The following is a 22,460-nucleotide window of genomic DNA, read 5'->3' on the forward strand; positions in this document are numbered from 1 at the left end:
AATATCTGAGGATTGTCAAGATAGTCACAGCCATCTAATCCAAGAAGTCAGTGGTGTGAAAAGGGATTTAGAGGCAATAGAATCATCTGTACATCAACAAAAAATCCAGATCACGGATAACTCCAATCAGATACGTGCAAACACGCAGTTGATAGCTATCTTACAAGAGGAAATTAGGACACTACAGATCAAGGACAACACGTACCCCAATAACACAATTAATGATCGTGTGGAATTCCCTTGTTCGCCAGAGATGACTTCGCCTTCACCCGTATCTGATGAGGACATTATTTTGGAAGAAAATCATCCGAGGAGTTCAGATGGGCGGAAAAGAGACGGTGTAACTACACATCACGACATAGGTAGTAATTGTCACTCAAGAAGAACACGGAATGATAAAAGGAAGGTAAAGTTAAGCGTAAAGATGAGTGAAATACGTGCAATGAGTAAGTTCAGTGGTAAGTATAATGAGAATGCTACTTCTTTCCTAGAAAAATTCCAGGATGAGTGCAATATAATGTGTATAGATAGATCACAATATATGAAATTAATCCCTCATTTATTACTCCCACCATGTTCTTTATGGTTTAAAGCAGTACGAGATCACGTTAGTACGTATGAGGAGTTTAAAGCAGCGCTAATCGCAAATTATGAAAATGATTTTTTGCTTGCAAATAGAGATGCCACGATTAGAAACCAACATTTCAATCCTCGTTTGCACAAATCCGTTGTCGAGTTTGTTGTAAATACATACAATGAATTAAAAATCGTAAATCCATTGCAATCAGAATCTAGAATCATAGCATCAATTCGAAATTTGTTACCGTTCAAGTTACAACAAATCCTGTTTTCTACACAGTGTATGAGTTTCAACCACCTACTAATGCTTGTTCAATGTTATGAAACTCAATACCATGCTCTGAATCAACAAGCAGGAGTAGGTAAAAGTAAAAATAATTCAGATCATTTTGTACCTGTTCGGAATCTAAATATCCGTAGTGTGAACGATACGGAGCACAACATAAAGCGAGTAAATTCAAGCAACCCGAACGAACAAAATAGGCAAAGCTATGTAGGGAATCCGCCTAACCTAATTAGTCGTGGCAATCCTTATGTAAGACCATATACTCAAAATAGGTTTAAAAATAGACGAAATACATGACGAAATTCTAGGAATACAGCAAACTACGTGGATAGACGTAATTGGAGGTCAAGAGATGGCGCTTCGCATCAAAATCCAGATATTGACGCAACTCCTGTACAGAACAGTAATACGGGGCTTAATCATGATTGTGCTGTACAATGTACTTTATTAGAACCATACACGAGCAGGAATTTAAACTAATTGCAGCTGATGTGGTAGGGGTTGAACCCATATCAGCTATAGATTCTCACAAACATCTATCTTCAAATTTATGCGATAATGTCAAACTCACGTCAACTATTGACTCTTATGAACACTTATCTTCCAAATTACATGTTCATGTTAATGATGAAAACGACCTTTTACATGACGTATCTGTAAATAATTATTCGGAAATAGCAGTTAATAGATGTCAGTACCAATTTATGCCTGTAGTAAATCGTTGTTGGTCCAAAGATGATACTGTCAATGATGGTTTTGATGTTGAAGAAAATTTTGTATTTTTAAAATCATACAGTACAACTAAAATACCTGTCAAAATCAATGGGTTAAGCACAGAAGCTTTACTTGATACAGGAGCAAACGCCTCTTTATTATCGTATTCGTTATGGAAAGCAATTACTAGTAATTATTCGAATCCTAAGTTACAAAAGGCTGAGAATCTTATTATAGTTGATTTTACCGGTAAACATAAAAAGAGAGTGGCTGGAATTACTCGTGTGACAATAGCTATTCAAGATTTTGAAATATCAATCCCTATTCTTGTAATAAAGGAACTGAATGAAAAATTAATTATGGGTTTAGATTTATTATCTCAATTGCGTGTCATGCTTGACTTTAGAAACCAAACGTTGACTATACCTGGCATACCTCAGGAAATTGTTCAGAAACTGCTTCCTAAATCCGATGAGATTGCTTGTCAATATAATAATGTTCTTAATGTATTGAATAATGTTTCTGTAAGTTCAGAAAGTGGTAAATTAAATGATCAACTAACGAAAGAAAAAAATATATATATATATAAAAGGGTATTTTCTGTTTGTGTAAAAATAGATTTATTTTCTTCCTTTTGCTTGTTCGAACGTAAATTACGTTTAATTTTTGATTTTACTTAATTTAATTTTCTTTAATTCTCATTAACTAATGATAATTTTCAAATGATTTTAATTCTGTCTTGTTAATGTGAAGAATTATAATTTGATTCATAATTGATTAAACACAAAGGTTATTTACATTATATTGATCTGTGTTGAAACTTTGTTGTCAAAGATGAATATTAATGGAATGAAAGATTTTATTATAAATGTATCTATATATATGAAATTTAATGAAAATACATACGAGGTGCAATCAAAATGTAGAGAACATAAGTAATGTAATACCATTATTGTAAACGGACCAGTGGTTCTTAAATATAAAAGTCAAGCTCGCTTGTAACTTTTATATTCAGTCCCATCGTCGGGCGACATTTTATATAACGAGATAATTTGTATCGTAATTTGTATCGTTTAATAATTACCTGTACCTTGGGCAGAAAGTGCTCATACACAAGCACTATACCTGATATAGTGTTAATTTAAAAATAACAAAAGAAGAAGGTTTTTAATATATGTAAGAAATATACATTATTGTACAATTCGTTGCTATGTAGTTGTTGATAGTTATCTAACAAACATGTACGATTGAAAAGCAGTTTATGTGCATATTCGTTCATAAAGAATCAACGAATAAAACTGTCTAATACGTATCACCATTCTATAATTTCAGTATAAAAGGTGAGAATACAAGTAAATGTACTCACAGAAGATATTTTGAGGTGTGAATGATTACTACCACAAAAACTTGACTCAAATTATTAGCCGAACCAGGTTAACGATTACCTTTGGTAAGATCGTTATAGACTATGATAGGTATATCATGAGTTTACTATAAATTTCCAAAAATATATAAATAATAGCTTCAATTATTTTTGTTACTCAAAAAAGTGATGGCGTATTCCTCCAAGACCCCAGTCTAGATCTGCCACTGTAAAGTTGATTTAATGACTGCTTGTGGAACAGATGAAATAGCTAACCTAAGTTGATTAATCTTTGTCCTCAAATCAGGCCCGAAACCAGCTACAGAGGTTTGGGGGCCATGAATATGTTTGGGGTGGACCAAGTCATTAAAAATTAATTTACAAATATCTAAATTGTGTGTTTTTTTATTGTGGTCTGGAGGGGCCACGAAAAGTTTAGGGGGTGCCAGCCCCCTAGCTCCTCTCTGATTGCGGGCCTGCCTCTAATTAGTCAGGAATGGAGCTAATGAGAAAATATTTCATTTCCGGTTATCAGCTTAAAACTTTGCACATTGCTTATGCACGTACCATGGAACATAAAAGTGCCAGGAGACACATCGCCATACGTCACTGACTCCCACTCAACGTTACCAGATCTCAAGATTAAAAAGTAGTGAACTTGTGCTCGAAAAGTATTAGATTTAAACTATTTGTAGACCAAACGTAAAAGTGAATAGTTTCCAACTATACACTTTTACTAATCATATATAGGGTGTAACAAAAACGTAAGGTAAAAGTTCAGGGGTGGATTCCTTATGAGTAGACAAGCAAAAAAAAGTTCATATAGCTTTATGTCGAGAAATGCATCGTTACAGAGTTACGGCCATTGAACCACCGAACTGTGTGAAATAGTCACATTCTGGTCGCCCCTCAATGTGACTAAATTTAAACCTCAGTAAGTCAGCCTCTAATTAAGTTAAGATGATAATGTTGGTATCAATGTGTTCCTGAAGGACGAGGCTTTTCGCCGATGTGCAACTAGTAGAGAAAACGTCATCGACGAGAGAAGCAGTGGCCGACCCCGCATGGCATCAACAGATTTGAACTCAGCTCGCGCGGAGCAGCTGGTTCAGAATAGAAGAAGAATCATGTTACGGCGTTTGATGGCAGAATTGGGAATGTCATTCGGAAGCACCTAGAAGGCCGTTGATCCGTTCCGAACGAGGAAGTGAAACACTTCGTTACAACGTGGCCGAACATGCAAGGCTAGAAATTTTACCAAGATGGAATCTTCAAACCCATCCCACAATGCGACAAGTGCATCAACCAATATGGAGACTATGTCGAAAAATAACCTACTGTGTGTACTATCTGTTGGCTGTATTGGTTGTATGAAATATTATATACACGTTTCACGACAGGCTTTGTAACCTTACTTTCCGATCATCCCTAGTAGCAGCAAATCGACAATGATTGACTTATATCGTATAGGTAAACGAAACAGGAAAGCTTCTTGTTAATACCTATATAGGAAAACGTATCATGTGTATTTTTACAACTGCCCTGCCGGAATGTTAGAAAAAAAAGAAAGATTGATATTCACAAAAGTAATACAAAATTTAAATTAAGTTATATGAAATACTTACTTGATCTTCGATTAGAGACTTCTTTGATTTTTCATTAAATTCTGCGATTGCTTGTGCTTTGCCTTTTCTTGTCAGGAAAATAACTCTACACAGCCAGAAATAGAGACCGGCCAAACCAAAGAATAGTACTTCTCGTTTCATGGTTGGTGTAGCTTTGCCATGTGCTAACAATTGGAAAGCAACTGCAATAATATTGATAATAATGCTTCATCAGAATAAAGTAAATAACTTGAAATTGTTATTCTTTAAATCAGCTAAGATAAACTCTTGACTTAATCTATCTTACTATATAAATGCCTTTTACTAATGCTCTATGAACTTCTCCTTTACAACTTCTGACAATAAGATTGCACTTTTCTGAATGTCCTTTATCTCACGCTTCACGATAAACATATCTTATTATCCAAACATCTTCATATCTCTTGACTTAATTACATTCACTTCTCTAACTTTACTCTGTTTAAAACCTCACACATTTTATTGGCACAAACTCTGAATTAACAACAACCAGTGGCGTATTTAGGGGGGCTTTCGGGCTTAATCCCGCCAAAATCTTACTTACTATAGTAAAGTATATGAAATATCTTGCAGAATTGTCACATTTTCAGGCAAAGCCCCCCCCCCCCGAAAGTTAGCAAAGCCCACCCCGAAACAAACTCGTAAATACGCCACTGACAACAACTAACTTGTTACCTTGTCTTTTCTTCTCCACCATTAACGGTGTTTTTTAATAGGAGCATTACTTGTACAACAATTGGATTATTTTGTTAAAAATTGTAAAGAGTTTTACAAATGGCGGATGTCGCCATTTGCATTTTTTTTTTTTTTTTTTTTTTTGTCGACTTTCAAGTCGCATTACCTGTTATTTATAGTAAAAATTATGTACTAATATAAAAGTTGTTAATTGTGTAAGTTTATTTATAGGAAAAGCAATTTGTCAAATTCAGGTAAAGAAATGTATTGTCATAATAAGGTGTAATAGGCTTGTCCAGTAACTAGACCCTTTCGTGCACGAGGTTCATGGTTCAATTCCCGATGAGAGAACACTGAGCGCATGACAGTGGTACTGAAGGCCCTTGATATTGTACATCTCGTCCTATAAAGATTCATTGATTTGTAAATAAATAAATAAATAATCGATCATTTAAACTAAGGGCTTCAGACAGTGGCGGATCTAGAAAGTAAAAGCTGGGCGGGCAGGCAGAACCCAGACTATGATTGGTATATTATGAGTTTGCTGTAAACTTTAATATATATATATATATATATATATATATATATATATATATATATATATATATATATATATATATATATATATATATATACTAGCAGCGTTCACCCCGCTTCGCTGCGGTCACCCCGGAACGCAATAAACTTTGTTACTTAGATAATTTTTACTTTTTCGCTTTCAAGTGATATGATAAAAACCATAGAAGATTGCAGTAAATCTTAACATTATATCGCCTGTCATTTATGTTAACCCGCCCCGCTTCGCTGCGGTCATCCCGGTGCTGGCATATTGTAAAAGTGTCTGTAAAAATAAGCAAATCAATTAAAAAATTTTAAACAGAAGATTCAAGCTATTTTCCGCTGTATATCGCCTGTCATTTATGTTAACCCGCCGAGTGACACGGTCATGCGGGTTGCATATAAATACGTTTATTTTTACCTATGATGAACTAATAACAAAGGATTTGTACGTTATGAACACTTGAATGGTCAATTATCTCAAGACACTGGTAATTAAAAATTAAAGTGATATGATAAAAACCATCTAGGGTCCAAATCCTAATAACCCCCCAAAAATGAAAGAAATTGGTTCAGCCGTATTAGCGTGATGAGCGGACAAAGGATTTTGTACGTTCTCTTTTATATATATATATATATATATATATATATATATATATATATATATATATATATATATATAATAGCTTAAATTTTTTAGCTAAAAAAAACGGGTCCTACGCCACTGGGCCCCGGGCTACATCCGCCACTGGCTTCAGAACACAATAGGGTATAGCTAAATGATATTTTCTAAGTTCGCGCTTTAGTGGTTTCTGAACATGAATTTTCTAACTCTTAATTTGGTCCATACCAAAAAAATATGTGCTCTCCCTGAGAATTTAATCCACGACCATATGCACAAAATTCATACGCATTAATCAAACATCTTCATATAACCATATCAACTGACTTTGATATTTATTTCATTATCAACGTTTACTAGGGAGAGAGAGAAAGAGAGAGAGTAAAAAACAGGTTTCAAGGTAAGATTTAAGTAAAAATTACATTCTGTAATTACATGTGATACTCACTTATGAAACAAAGTCATCCTTGTGCTCAGTAATCAACGCTTCCTTTCAACAATGCAAATACAAGTTCACTTAGGTTCAAATACTATCAATTTTACCCAAAAGTGGGAGCCTTGCTTTATTTTTGAAACATACATGCAGGAATGTAGTGTCTATTAAGGCTACAAGGCTCAGCCTATCCCAATATTGATGCAGCAGTCTCAAATAATGTTTTAGATATTGATACAATGAATTTTATTAAAATTGATTTATTATCAGTTTAAACATCAAACGAGCACTAATAGATTTTGATGGTGAGCTCCTGAAACATCATTTTAGACTATTTTCCCCCAGCCTTTAGCGCTTCCCATGGAATCAAATAGAGTGTGCGGCAATAGCCACTTAGTGATGAGCAAACGAAAGACCAAAACCAAGACCGGGGTGGACTTGGTGTTGGTCTTGGTCTTGGTCTTGCTTGCAAGAGTCTTGCAAGTCTTGCTTTTAAGAAATCTTATGCTTCTTATAGGTAAATTTACTACGGATACGACAGGATAATAAATTCTACAATCCGCCAATAGTAACGGAAATACACTGCATGTTACTAAATGCAATATAGTTTACCTTCCTGTATGATAATAGTGTACAACATAGACATGACCTTTATTTGTTTTTTCAATGGGTGCCCACGCTTCACTACTTATAAGATAAATCACAACGTTTCGTAATCTTTTTTATATTGTTTAACAAATCTAATAGTCCACTGGTTCCCAAAGCGGGGAGACTACCCCTGAGACGCATAAAAGAAAATCAAGACGACACAGATATTAAAATACCATGAGTTGTATAATTATTTTTACACTCTAAAGCCGTCAGATTTTTTTTTTTCAATCATGGTTAGCTAATCTTTGTATTGAACAAACTTCCAATTAAATATTGAGATTTTGTTTTATTGATTGTAATATGTACTCTATGGGGCAGAAACATGGACATTACACAAAGCGATGAAAAAATGGAGGCTGTCGAAAAGTGAGCGTGGAGAAAAAAGGAGAGAATTAGTTGGGTTGAACGGAAAACGAATGAGAGTGTGATAGAAATAGTAGCAGTTGGGGAGAAAAGAATTTTAGATGTAATTAAGAGGAGGAAGAGGAACTGAGGAGGAACTGTATTATGGGGAACATGCTAGAGGGTATGCTGGAAGGAAAGAGAGGGAGAGGGCAAAGGATACTGTAGTTGAAGGAAGGTGTTAAAACTGAAAATTGCTACGTCAAGATGAAGAGACTAGCTGAGGGCCACCATACATCGAAGCTTCTAAGTTGCAGCAAGTGATATGCCAATAATGGTAGCATAGCTATGCTGCTGCTGCTGATGATGATATGTTAAGCAATATTGGCCAAAAAGATAGAGAAAATTAAAATAATAATGATTATAATCAAACCTCTGAATATTTTAGAATAATGTGAATGAAAACTGAAAACTACTCAACTGCCTGTCTTTTGTGTAAGCTCAATTTATATAAATACTTTTGGCCTATATGAGAAATACAAAATAACGCTATCAAACTCCAAGTTATTAAAAATAACTGAACAAAATCACTCTCAGTTCTGAATATGGATTATTTATTGTTGTATAATGTTATATCGTTCAATCTTCGATGTGCCGTACCTAAGGAGGCTAAAAGTTATATTGATAAAGTTATTCAACGTATAAGCATCCGCCCATGAAATCAAACTTATGCTCACATGCACTAAGTGACTTAAGTCGTCTCCCTTAGCCTCGGTGTACAATGGTGGGCCATTAAACTAAATATTTCATTTCATTTCAAAACATATTAGTTGTGATCTTCTTCCAAAACTAAAGAGAAATGTAGTATCGAACATTGGTAATTCCGTATAACACAGGTGCCGACTACATGGGTATGGTTCCGAGACTCAAGTATCCGTTGGAAATTTTTAACGTGTGCTCATAAAATTAATATCGAAATAAAATTCTCATGACATTGACCGTATGTTACGTCATGAAAATGTTATTTCGATATTAATTTTATCAGCACACATTAAAAATTTACCAACGGATGCTTAATCCTCAGAGCCAAGACTATACCCATGTAGTCGGCATCTAGGTTTACGGAATTAGTGATGGATCTTTAAAGTTTATTTTTTTATTTTTTTTCATGTTTTCGGCAGCCTATAACTTCGAAAGGAAGCATTTGTGCACCCAGGTTGGTCTATACTTTTCGTCTTATCTTGACGTCAGGAATCACCTCCCAAACGTTGTCGGTGTTGTTTTGAAACACCCTGTAGAGAGGTCCTTGTAATCATGTAAACTTCAAATTCGACACAAATGTAGAATTTATAACACAAGTACAGGAAAAGAATTCGAAAACTGAATATTTCCCTCTCGAAGGAGAAAAATTAAGGGACAATAGAAAAATCACATATTCTCATGTAATATGTGAAAACGATTAGAAACTTATAACGTACATCCTGTAATGATGGACATTTGGAAAAATATAGAGCAAATGGACGTGCTAGAAATAAAGAATCAACTATAAATACTCTTAGTTTTTTTTTTTTTTTTTTTTTTTTTTTTTTTACCTCCAGGTTGGTGAAACTAAGGAGGCAAGGAAAATGTAAGAATTGAATATTATCACTATTTAATTTTTTTAGCACATTAATGGTCCATCTCTGTACCCTTTGCAGATGATATGATGCTTGTTGCGGAATCTGAAGAGAAAATCAGTAATATGTAAGAAAACTTGAGGAAGTGCTGTAAAGAATATGGGATGAAAATAAATGTGAGAAAGACAAAAGTTATGGTGGTTGGAACGAAACGGTCGGTGTCAAATATAGAAGTAGGAGGGGGAAAATAGAACAGGTGTTTAGTTTTCAATGCCTGGGTAATATTATTAGTAATGACATGAAGTGTCAACTTGAAATAAAAGCAAGGATAGGAATGGCGAATGAAGGCTTTAGGAGGAAGAAAATACTATTATGTGGGACCTTGAATAAAGAGTTGAGAAAAAGATCATAAAATGCTTCGTATAGAGTATTATATTCTAGAGGTCAGAAACATCGACATTACGCAAAAATGATGATAAACGACTGGAAGATTTCGAAATGTGGGTGTGAAGAAGAATGAAGAAAATTAACTAGGTCTAGCGCAAAATGAATGATAGCATCTTAGAAACGATCAAAATGAATGATAGCATCTTAGAAACGATCAAAATGAATGATAGCATCTTAGAAACGATCAAAATGAATGATAGCATCTTAGAAACGATCAAAATGAATGATAGCATCTTAGAAACGATCAAAATGAATGATAGCATCTTAGAAACGATCAAAATGAATGATAGCATCTTAGAAACGATCAAAATGAATGATAGCATCTTAGAAACGATCAAAATGAATGATAGCATCTTAGAAACGATCAAAATGAATGATAGCATCTTAGAAACGATCAAAATGAATGATAGCATCTTAGAAACGATCAAAATGAATGATAGCATCTTAGAAACGATCAAAATGAATGATAGCATCTTAGAAACGATCAAAATGAATGATAGCATCTTAGAAACGATCAAAATGAATGATAGCATCTTAGAAACGATCAAAATGAATGATAGCACCTTAGAAACGATCAAAATGAAAGATAGCATCTTAGAAACGATCAAAATGAATGATAGCATCTTAGAAACGATCAAAATGAATGATAGCATCTTAGAAACGATCAAAATGAATGATAGCATCTTAGAAACGATCAAAATGAATGATAGCATCTTAGAAACGATCAAAATGAATGATAGCATCTTAGAAACGATATTAGATATTATTAAGGAGAGGAAGAAAAACTGGTTGGGACATTGGCTAAGAAGGAACTCTATCATGACGGACGTGATAGAGGATACGGTGGCAAGAAAAAGAGAGAGGGGAAAAGGAGACTACAATTAATGGATCTCAAAATTGAAAAATTGTAACGTAAAGACGAAGAGGTTAGTGCAGGCCGCGGAACATGGAAACTTCTCAGTTACGGGCTGCTAGTAATGGTAGAATACCTGTGATAATAATAATGCCGTTTTAGATAAGAGGAACATCATTCTAAAGGCTTTTCAAAATGTATTCATATCCCACCAAGAACATAAACGTGAAAAAATAGAGCCAAGTCTTAATACCTGAACAGTTATGACTTCGTTCGGCCAGGAAAAATGAATAGAGAAAGAAGAGCTGAAAGGATGCAAAGTTCTATTGAAATTCGAAAATCAGAAAATGAAATTTGCAACTTCAGGGCTGAGAGCAAATTGCCCAACAAAAGCCTGACGAAGCGACACTGTATAGAACTTGTTCTCAGCACTAAAGTTACAAATTTTGGATTTCAATAGAACTTGGCATCATTTTAAAATACTAATACAGAACAAGCTTTCAACTGGGTTAAACATGATATAAAAGAGGGTTTGAACTTCAAACTGTGAGTTTGAAAAATCTGAAACGCAACAAAAGGAAAATAGAAATATAAAACTGTAAATAGTAGCTGGTATAGTATTAGACTCTCATGTGAACGATCCCTGTTTCGATTCCAGAACGTGTGAGATTGTGGTTCACAAAATCGTGTCCAAGGGTTTTCTCAAGATTCTTCTCATTTTCATTCCACGAATTCTTTCATTTCAGTTTCATTTATCACCCTTCTCTTTTAGTTTAAATGGTATAACCGTAGGACGAAAATTAAAGATGTCATTATTCATCTCTCAAAGATTTTGTTGTGGTAGAACTTACCAGCCACATCTAAGAAGCTTTGGTGATTTAATATGAAAACTCCAACATCTTTGTTAGATTTCCCTCTCACTTCCAATGTAATTCCAAGAAGGCGAGCCAAATATTTATACCCTATTCCACAATACCTGCAATAAAAAAATGTAAACTAAATCTTTAAAAAGTAAATAGTACGAAAAACAATAGAATTTTATAGTTAAAAACTAGCTCTATGAACTGTGGAACTCGAAGGTTCAATACTCCATCCACAACAACTTTCCGACTTTCGTCCTTAGCTAACTCGATCCACCTTCTATTTCGTATTCCTATTTTTGCGAGATCCATCTTAATATTGTCCTCCCATCTGCATCTAGATCACCCAAATTGTATTTTTCTGATTGAGTTTCAGTTAAAAGTTTAAAGCGCTCCTACTTTCTTCCATTCTCGCTACATGACCTACCCACCTGAGCCTCTAGATTTAATTCCCTTAACAATTAGGTACAGTTCGAAGCATAAAAAATGTCACAAAAAATTTAAGTCCAACTTAGGAACAAACTCTTGCGCCGTGCACTTATGCATTCCGAAATACACTTCTCATCCACTAGTTACTTCCGGTATTCAAACCAACTCACCTCCCTTCTCCAAGTCTAAAGCGGTGTGTGACGTAATGTACTCTTTCCATTCAGACGGAGAAAACAGGAACCAGTTTACAAGGTTTATACCTCTAAAACCGTCTATTCTATTCGTTTGTTCTGAAATGCCTTTCTAGAACCTGAATAAAACAAAACGTTACAAAATGTTCCCATAGCTTCATAAACACCCTTATTTACATACTTTCCTTTCTTCAAAGGCTACATATCACATCAACCTAGGAAGTGAAATATATGGAAATTGTTAATCACGGCAGTAGGCTTTGTGCTTAACAAAGTCTGTAATGCGCGCAGAGCTCTAAAAACTACTGACAGAAATGAGTAGTATTCATTTCTTGTCAGTAATTGCAAGCTAATGTTCCAGTTGGTATCATTTGGGCAGGAATGAACGGTATAATTGCCCCTCCCTTGAGCTTGAGAAATACATATTGTTTGATCAAATGTGTAGTAATATAATTAAAAAAGCTCGCGCCAAGTAAACTTTGTGATGGACAAACACTGTGAGCGTGGTTTCTCCCGTTTCCTCCCACTTTTTCGTTCCACCATTTCCTTCATTGCCTATCGTTACCGTCTCCTTTATCCTTCCCGTATGATCGTGGAACGGAAAACTTAAAAATTTCATTTCATTATTTTACTAATTAAAAAGTGAAACTATTATGTCGGCGGAAATCTACGACTCCCCCCCCCCCGGATCCGGGCAAAATCTAAAATGACGCTGCTTTTAACAACAAACCTGTATAGTTACGATAGCACATTTACTAGAGCGCTTAGATTTGGTTTCAAGAGTCGAAGATTTGATCCCAAGCCATAACAGTTCATGGACGACATTGAGAGAGGGAGAGAAAGAGAGATATTCAAATATGGAGACAGAAAGGAATGATTTACATATACAAGTTTAGAATTGGAGAAAAATGATCGGCCAAAATCCGTATTATGATGAAAATTGTGACTTTGTGAAACACAAGAAGGAAAGGTTCCGAACTGCGAGGATCACATTAGGCAATTGTTGAATTAAGATGGAGCATCAGATGATTACAAAGGGAGAGAAAGATCGTAAGATCTGGAGAATTAAGAATTTAAAAAAAATAGCTTCCGAGCCGGGTTTCGATCTACGAACCTTTTAATTATTGATTCATTACTTTATCCACTCAGTCACGGAGAACTCTACGTAGCATGTCATATACTTTTTCTTTACCAACTAGAATGGGATATTCCAAACGTTGAGTCAGTAGGTGCGCAGTTCAGATGGGACGCAGACCTCCTGTAGCTTAGTTATAGGGTGTATAATGAACTTCCCCTTGTTCAGGAACACTTTTTAAGTCAGCAAAATTCATTTTTATTGTGTTCATTAAGTTATATTTGACAGAACTACATGATAAAATAGTGCAAAATACTTCGCATCGTTGTCTCTTACATGAATGTTTAATATAAGGTATTCCTACTTTGATGGTCTAAGGTTCGTATCCCGACCATTCTTGTTGAATTTTTTTCTAGCCACACTCATACTGTGCAATCGAGAAACTCAATTTTGTAGTCACAGCTAGTTTAAGACGAAATTATATTCAAATATGATATTTGTTATTATATGCTTTTCTTTAACTTACTACGTTTCAATGTTGATATTAAATCCTACTACCTTTATGTAATTCATTCCCCTACGTCATATCATGCTGAATATAGGAAGTTTGACTCAAAAAAAAGTACAGTAAACCGTACGATGCAACATGGACTCCTGGAGGAAATTCAAACGAATTTAGTATATGTGTAAATTACCATCTGAACAATTTATTGTGGGATGTAAGACACTGAAACCATCCCTAGGAGGGGAAGAGATGACATGTAAGAAAATAATATAGTACCAAAGGTATTGGTGGCGAATTCATAGGTTTCTTGTTCGAAGAGATGAATAGTGGCACTTCAGATGAGCGCTTCTCACTTGTTTTTAGCCCTGAATAAGTGGAAAATGGCTTTATAAATATATTTTTCCTTTCAAGTGTGATTGTTTAAAAACCTTGTTCTTCAACTTTAGTTTGTAATTATTTTCTACCTCTTAGTTATATTTATCTATAATTTCTATTTAGATTTTATTTTGTTCTACATTTCTTATGTAAGTACATGGTATGTCCTATACGTTTGACGAGAAGCTTATGGCAACTCAAAGCAGCAGGCATATACACATAATGTAGGCCTTGGCTGTCCAGAACCCCTGCCCCCAATATCACTACTTATCTGTAAATGTTACCTATTTTTAGAGATGATGTTAGACTTGTTTGTACAGTATATCTTCATATTGAATATGGAATCCTCAAAAAGCTTTCTATTCCTGAAATAAATTTCTGCCTATGCCCCTGCAAAGCATTGACAATTTTAGCTAGTAATCAGGGGGTAATACAATGACAATTTCCCAGAAATCATATCTCTTATAGGTCCGGATGTGACACCAGTATCTGTGTATTATCACTTTTCACTCCCAGCGTATTGAAACTCATGCCAAAGGAACTGTTCGGAAATCTTCATTAGTTCTCCCCTCTGACCTTCATGCCAATAGGTCCGACCTTGGACATATACTACATGTGGAATGGCACTATTTATGTCAGTGATCCCGAAAACTATGTATTCGACACAAGTATAAAACGTTTTCGATTCTTTCTGCCTGTCACCCTCCCACTCTGACCTTCATGATAACCAAGGTTTACTTAAGCATAATCAACAGTGTCACTATTCATCTCTGTGACGCCAAAAACTATGAATAATCGACACTAATATCGTTCGTATTTGACTACTTTTACATGTCACTTTCCTCCCTTATTGGAGATGCTTTCAGTGTCACGCAATCTTTTCCTTTATTACTGTCCGTTAAATTTGCTGCGGTAAAGAGGTGATGAATGTTTTAAGTAGGTTTTACAGTCTACAGTTCCTTTACAACTTCCTTTTCTTCTAAGAATAAAGTAGTGTCCATTTTAGACATTGAGGGAAAAGTGTGAAATTATATAAAAACCTACAAAGAGGAATTACGAAACTTAAATGGGCTTCTTTCTGCAGTGAGCCTCCCGCACCACGCTCCAGTTAGTTACGCCAACGTTCAGGATGCATGATGCAGTTTACCTTTTTAGGAACATTTTCTAAGGCAGTAAGAGTTTTTTACTGTTGTGTGAATTGAGTTGTATTGGGTAGAAATGTCTGATAAAGAAGACAATAAACTCAAACTCAAATAATCTTTTTCGAAGTTCTAATGGAAAATGAATCAAATTGTCTTAAATATTCTACGTTTTTGAAGAGAAAAAGAGCAAAAAAGTTATTACACATTCTTATAATGGTATCATTTGGATGAGTATTTATAACTTACAAACAGTCATGTTTACGTCATGGCTTATTAGATGAGCGGTTAGTGAACGGGATTTCCACGCTGGTGTTCCTGAGTTCAAATCTGGTCCATTGTTTTTACATTTTTATTTTAGCTTCACTTAGTTTATGCATTCCAGATCTTCAAGCTTGAAGCAAATAGAATAACAGCAAATGAATTAAATGTAACTACAAAGTTGAATGTAGTATTATTTTCCAAGTTTTATATTGTAAGCTAATGAAAAGCATATATTAACGTGTCATATTTGAAAATTTTGTCAGCTACAATTAATTCATTGGCTGATATTATATTTGATTCAAGCTTGAAAATCTGAATGAATAAAGTAAGTGCAACTAAAAGAAAAAAGTAACAAGAATTGACGAAATTCGAACCTAGGACCACCAGGGAAGGAATACCGTTCACTAAACCCTCATCTGACAATCCATGACGTGAACATAGCCATTTGTAAGGTATAAATTTCCATAAATTTGTTAGTTACATATATTACAGTAAAAATGGGATTTTTTAAATTACCGTCCGACTTTCGTCGTTGTGCAAATATTCAGCATGATATGGCGTAGGGAAATGAATTACATAAAGGTAGTAGGATTTAATATCAAGATTGAAACATCGTAACTTAAAAAAGCATGTAATAACAAATATCATATTTGAATATAATTTCATCTTAAACTAGCTGTGACTACACTTATTTCAAAATTGAGTTTCTCGATTGCACAGTATAAGCGTGGCTAGAAGAAAAATCAATAAGAATGTTCGGGATCAAACCTAAGACCATCCAAGTAGGAATCCCTTACATTAAACATTCATGTAAGAGACAACAACGCGAAGTATTTGGCACTATTTTATCATTTAGTTCTATCAAATATAAATTAATGAACACAATAAGAATAAAATTTACTGACTTAAAAAGTGTTCCTGAACAAGGGGAAGTTCATTATACACCCTATAACTAAGCTACAAGAGGTCTGCGTCCCAACTGAACAGCGCATCCACCAACTCAACGTTTGGAATATCCCATTCTAGTAGGTAAAGGAAAAGTATGTAACAAGCTATGTAGAGTTCACTGTGTCTGAGTGGATAAAGTAATGGATCGATAATTAAAACGTTCGTTATTCGAAACCCGGCTCGGAAAATAAAACTTTTTCAAATTCTTAATTCTCCAGATCTTGAGATCTTTCTCTCCCTTCATAATCATCTGATGCTCTAAAAAGAATTCTCCATCTTAATTCAACAATTGCCTAATGTGATCCTCGCAGTTTGGAATCTTTCCGCCTTCTGTTTCACAAAGTCAAAATTTTCATCATAATACGGATGCTGTCCGATCATTTTTTTTTCAATTCAAAACTTGTATATGTAAATAATTTCTTTCTGTCTCCATATTTGAATATCTCTCTCTCTCAATTTCGTCCATGAACTGTTATGGCTTGGGATCAAATCTTCGACTCTTGAAACTAAATGTAAGCTCTCTAGCCATGTGCTATCGTAACTATATACATAAACTGTCGTAACTATATAGGTTTGTTGTTAAAAGCAGCGTCATTTTAGATATTGCCCGGGTCCGGGGAGGAGGCGAGCTGGGATTGAACTTTTTTATTATATTACTACACATTTGATCAAACAATATGTATTTTTCAAGCTCAAGGTAGGGGGCATTTACACCCTTCTGTCCTGCTCAAATGACACCAACTGGAATATTTACTTTCAATTACTGAAAAGAAATGAATAACACTCATTTCTGTCAGTAGTTTTTAGAGCTCTGCGCCCGCATTACAGACTTTGGGAAGCACATAACCTACTGCCATGATTAACAATTTCCATATAATTCACATGAAGCATGTTCCTAGGTTGATGTGATATACAGCCTTTGAAGAAGGGAAAGAATGCAAATAAGGGGTTTATGAAGCTATGGGAACATTTTGTAACGTTTTGTTTTATTCAGGCTCTAGAAAGACATTTCAGAACAAACGAATGGAATAGACGGTTTTAGAGGTATAAACCTTGTAAACTGTTTCCTGTTTTTTCCGTCTGAATGGAAAGAGTACATTACGTACCACTGCTTTAGACAAGGAGAGGTGGAGGAGGGAGGGAGTTGGTTTGAATACCGGAAGTAACTAGTCGATGGTAAGTGTATTTCAGAATGCATAACCACACGGCGCAAGAGTTTCTTCCTAAGTTGGACTTAAACTTTTTGTAACATTTTATATGCTTCGAACTGTATACTGTTTTGAAAGGAAATGAAATCTTTGAGTGTTACGTCCCACGGTTATGCCGGTTAAGCTAAAGGAGACGGTGATGATGAGTAATGAATGAAATGGTGGAATGAAGAAAGTGGGAGGAAACGGAAGAACCCGGAGAGAAGCCACGCACACGGTGTTTGTCCACCACAAAGATCCCTTGGCGGGGGCTGGGATAGAACCCGGGACCCCAAGCACTAGAGGTGAACGCTCTACCACTGAGCCACCGCGGCCCCTATACACTGTTTTAATTATGCAGTTCATCGTTAAGAAGTTTCCGCCATTCCCCATTCCCGTCTCAATCTTGGGTCCAACTGCGTTTTCCCTTTAAACTAAGCGACTATGTTTCGAAACTGTACAATACAACATGCATAATTATTGTTTCCTATGTTTTAAGCTTAAATTTTTTGACAGGATTCGCGAAGATAAATGAGCTTGTGTCAGGTCTCTTTTTAGTAGGTGGAGTATACGAAATGTTTATCATACTACAAGTTAGTTATCTTTAAATAATAAGATTAGTAAAAGACTAATATGCATAGTGGAAATACCTAGTTAACTAATTGTAATCAATATTGAATAAAACATTTGAAGCAGTTAACTAATTGTAATCAATATTGAATAAAACATTTGAAGCATTTAACTAATTGTAATCAATATTGAATAAAACATTTGAAGCATTTATCTAATTGTAATCAATATTGAATAAAACATTTGAAGCATTTAACTAATTGTAATCAATATTGAATAAAACATTTGAAGCATTTAAGTAATTGTAATCAATATTGAATAAAACATTTGAAGCATTTATCTAATTGTAATCAATATCGAATAAAACATTTCAAGCAAGCATCTAAATAGCATACTGAATTATCGCAAAGCAATCAAAGTTAAATGGAAAACACACATTTATGACAAATAAAAACATATTCTACTTACATAGCAAAGAAAATATTCATCCTGTATCTTAATTGTAACTAACAAGGGTCACCCGCGAACTTGAACAGGAGAAACTGGATGAAATGTTCTGCAGTACCTAATGTGACGTCGCTGAATCCCGTGGTAATAGTCGTTTACATGCAAAATCAAGCAGTCAAGCAGTGGCGGCGCCAGCTCATGAAGTATGGGTCAATTTTCTAGACAAAGTATGAGAAGAAACGGGAAAATTGAAATGCTCAATGTAGTAAATATGACTAACGATTGAGTCCACAATATGTAGAAGCTCAAATGAATGCTTTACGTTAATCTCAGTGTTGCCAACTCTTTGAAAATCTTGTGTGAAAATGATAATGGAAGAAAGTGACAAAATAATGCGATATTTTGTCATACATAAAGAACCCGACACATTATTCGGGAATGAGGCCTTGTCATGTTATAAAACAGTGTTGCTAACCTCGTAAAGTATAAAGAGGTAATACAAGTAAGGTATAGACCCTAAGCAAAAAAAAAAAAAGAAAAGAAAGAAGAAAGAAAACTTTTAGTCGGACAAGATAAGCGGGAGTAATTCAGCAGACACAGAAAATAGAGTAGCGTTACTGATGTTCATATAATTCGCTGCATCTGATGACAGGCGCCATCTTTGTGCATGGACATTAAGAATAACAGAGAAGAACCGCCACAAAATATCATTATTATAAGGACCAAAATAAACATGGAACCGTCGAGGCGACTGTGATACCAGTAAAATAATACAATACATTACGAAGACATGAAGAATACATGAAAAATTTAAAAATACATTACGCGTCTACATTGACCTGCAAGTGTGCAAGGACCAGTTAATTCTCAAAATGCAGATGTGGGTTGTCAAGAAAGTGGTCAAAGCACAGAGACAGTTTACAATATGCACATTTGACCATCGCTACTTACTCAAGTCAGTATCACATCTGCATGATAACAATGCTATGTTAAATACTACACTAATGACATAATCAAATTACAATATGACTGTTCCTATGTCGTACCCTTCCTTTTGCCAGGCATACTGCAAAATAGACTTGTAGATCGGTGCTGAAAGTTGATTGTAGATCCCAGAGTGCATCTTGATAATGAAATAACGATCTTGTAAATTCACCTGAGATTGTCACATTGGAGCCGTACGAAATCAACGATCTGCCGGAAATAGAGCTTGTATTGCCGAAAGAACCAGACATCAAGGAACTGACAATATTTCGTTGTCTTTGGTGGTCTTATCTTCAACGTAACATCTTTGTTTGGGAAATACTCTTGTAACAGTGAATGATCTTTGTGTCCGGACCAAGAATCGCACAATAAGCACCCCTCATCGCTGATATAGTCACCAAGGACAGTCGTTAGAAAACTTTTCATATGTATTTTCGACATTTTGCCACTTTTACTTGCCTCCACGTAAATGTTACGAAGGCATGTTTCTTCAAGTTTCTTGGCAATATGTGAGCCAAATCTGCCTTGTGACTCTTGAAAACATATTAGAGCTTCTTGGCTAATCCGCCACCCATTGAGATAGTCGCATCAACTGTATAACTGTGGATAGAGCTATGAACAGACTGCAGCATGCCACATGTGTGTTTTTCTCCTTTGTGAGATAGTGTATACAATGAAGACATCATAATAAAACTGACTTTGATCACTGTTCCACACATTGTCTTGCACCAAAGTCCCTTGTGCAATATACTGTAGTTATTTGCGTGTTCAACAAACTCTCCTGCATTCCGACGATTACCCTGGTCATCAGTTATATCTTTATGTGTGACGAAACATAGTAATGTGTCGCGCAGCAATGCCGTATTCGGCCTTAAGTTTGTCGATGAATGTAATAGACGCTTTGAAATTGTCAAACCCAACAAGTCTCGCGGCTTCATGTACCCACATTTGCATGTGCCAGTACTGAACGGATGAACCATATTCCCTTGCCCTATCAAACTGTGTCATTATGTACTGTTTTGTACCTTTTAATTTTGATTTTTTGTTGCCTTTGAAGAGCGCACTTGTCTTTTGTTACTGATGTAATTCAAAATTAGTATGTAATTGGCTTTAGTTTTAATGCACTTTTAACGTCTTTACAATTTACTGTACGAGTTGAAGCCATGGGAATAATATACGTCATAAATATTCTCCAATGTGGCGTCAGGTATACATTGAATAACACTAGACTCACGCTTTCTAGATGGTGGTTGTTCATACTCACTTTCCGTAGCGCTGCCCTGTTTCAATTGTTGTGGGTATACATATCCTGTGCTTGTCGACTGGCCAACGTTGAGTACGAGATATCCCTGTTCTTCTAATCCGCTCATCTCTCCAACGTCTCTTCCCGTATTTCTGTTTCCTCGTCATTGTATTTCTGCATTATTATTTCATACAACATACACGGGAATTGTGCATCTTCCACTCCGGGACATTCTCCACAATTGACACGTCGTAATTTTGATTCTATTATTTTTTACGACGTTCATAGGATTAATACATCCCATTGTGCCACTCAATACTGTAATCACTATTGCAGACAACCACACTCTACACGGAACGAGATCCATCTGCGAGTACACCACGCAAGCGTATGTAGCGTTTTATGCTGGAGTTTCCAAATATCAGTGTCAGATGGCACCTGTCACCAGACGCAGCGTATTACATGGATGTGAGTAACACCATTCTTTTTTTTTCTGTGTTGGCTGATTCACTCCCGCTTGCTTTGTATTTTTGAAAGTTTTATTTTTTTATTTTTTGTTTGCTTATAACTTAACTGTATTACATCTTTTATACTTTGACTGTCCTCGGTGGACGAGTGGTTACTCTTGTCGCCTGGTAATCAAGAAGTCCCGGGTTCGATTCCCACTGGGGGAACAAGTTGTTTGGATCCCACTTTAAACTATAGGTCCCGTCCTGGGACGTCATCATCATCCCATGGAAGACAATGGCAAACCGCCATGAATTCACCTTGCCCAGCGAACTTCGGGTTAAAGACCTGCCTTCAAACAAAACAATATACTTCATCATCATTATACTTTATGAAGTTAGCAACACTGTTTCATAACATGACAATTCCTCATTCCTGAATAATGTGTCGGATTCTTTATGTATTACAATATATCGCATTATTTTGACACTTTCTTCCATTATCATTTTCGCACAATATTTTCAATGAGTTTGCAACACTGAGATTAACGTAAGGCATTCATATGAGCTTCTACATATTGTAGACTCAATCGTTACTCATATTTACTACATTGAGCATTTCAATTTTCCCGTTTCTTCTCATACTTTGTCTAGAAAATTGACCCATACTTCATGAGCTGGCACCGCCACTGCTTGACTGCTTGATTTTGCATGGAAACGACTATCACCATTGGATTCAGCGACGTGACATTAGTTACTGTAAAACATTTCATCCAGTTTTTCCTGTTCAAGTTCGCGGTAGTCCCTTGTAAGTAAAATATGGCTTACAACGTATAACTCTGATACAAGGGCGCCGATCCTAGGGGCCGGCGCCTCCCAAAGCTCAGTTGGGCCCTTCTATTGACATAGTGTTATTTTTTTTTAACATAGTGGCATATAAAAGTGACATAGTGTTATTTTTTTAAAAGTATAACTTTATGTTCAGTTACCAGTACTGTTAATCGGGTGGTATTGC

General features: G+C 35.4%; 1 protein-coding gene across 1 annotated transcript in view; it reads right to left on the reverse strand.

The window, feature by feature from the left end:
• The window catches only part of LOC145664936 (1-acyl-sn-glycerol-3-phosphate acyltransferase alpha-like), a 68,754-nt gene that overhangs the window by 30,092 nt on the left and 16,202 nt on the right, over nt 1-22,460 (reverse strand). The window contains exons 3-4 of the mRNA XM_081732405.1: nt 11,634-11,758; nt 4,568-4,749 (exon numbers count right to left, since the gene is read on the reverse strand). Coding sequence (XP_081588531.1) covers nt 4,568-4,749; nt 11,634-11,758 — 307 coding nt within the window. The remainder of the gene's footprint in view (nt 1-4,567; nt 4,750-11,633; nt 11,759-22,460) is intronic.

This window comes from Thermobia domestica, chromosome 1 (assembly GCF_964235325.1).
Source record: "Thermobia domestica chromosome 1, izTheDome1.hap1.1, whole genome shotgun sequence".
Lineage (NCBI taxonomy): Eukaryota > Metazoa > Arthropoda > Insecta > Zygentoma > Lepismatidae > Thermobia > Thermobia domestica.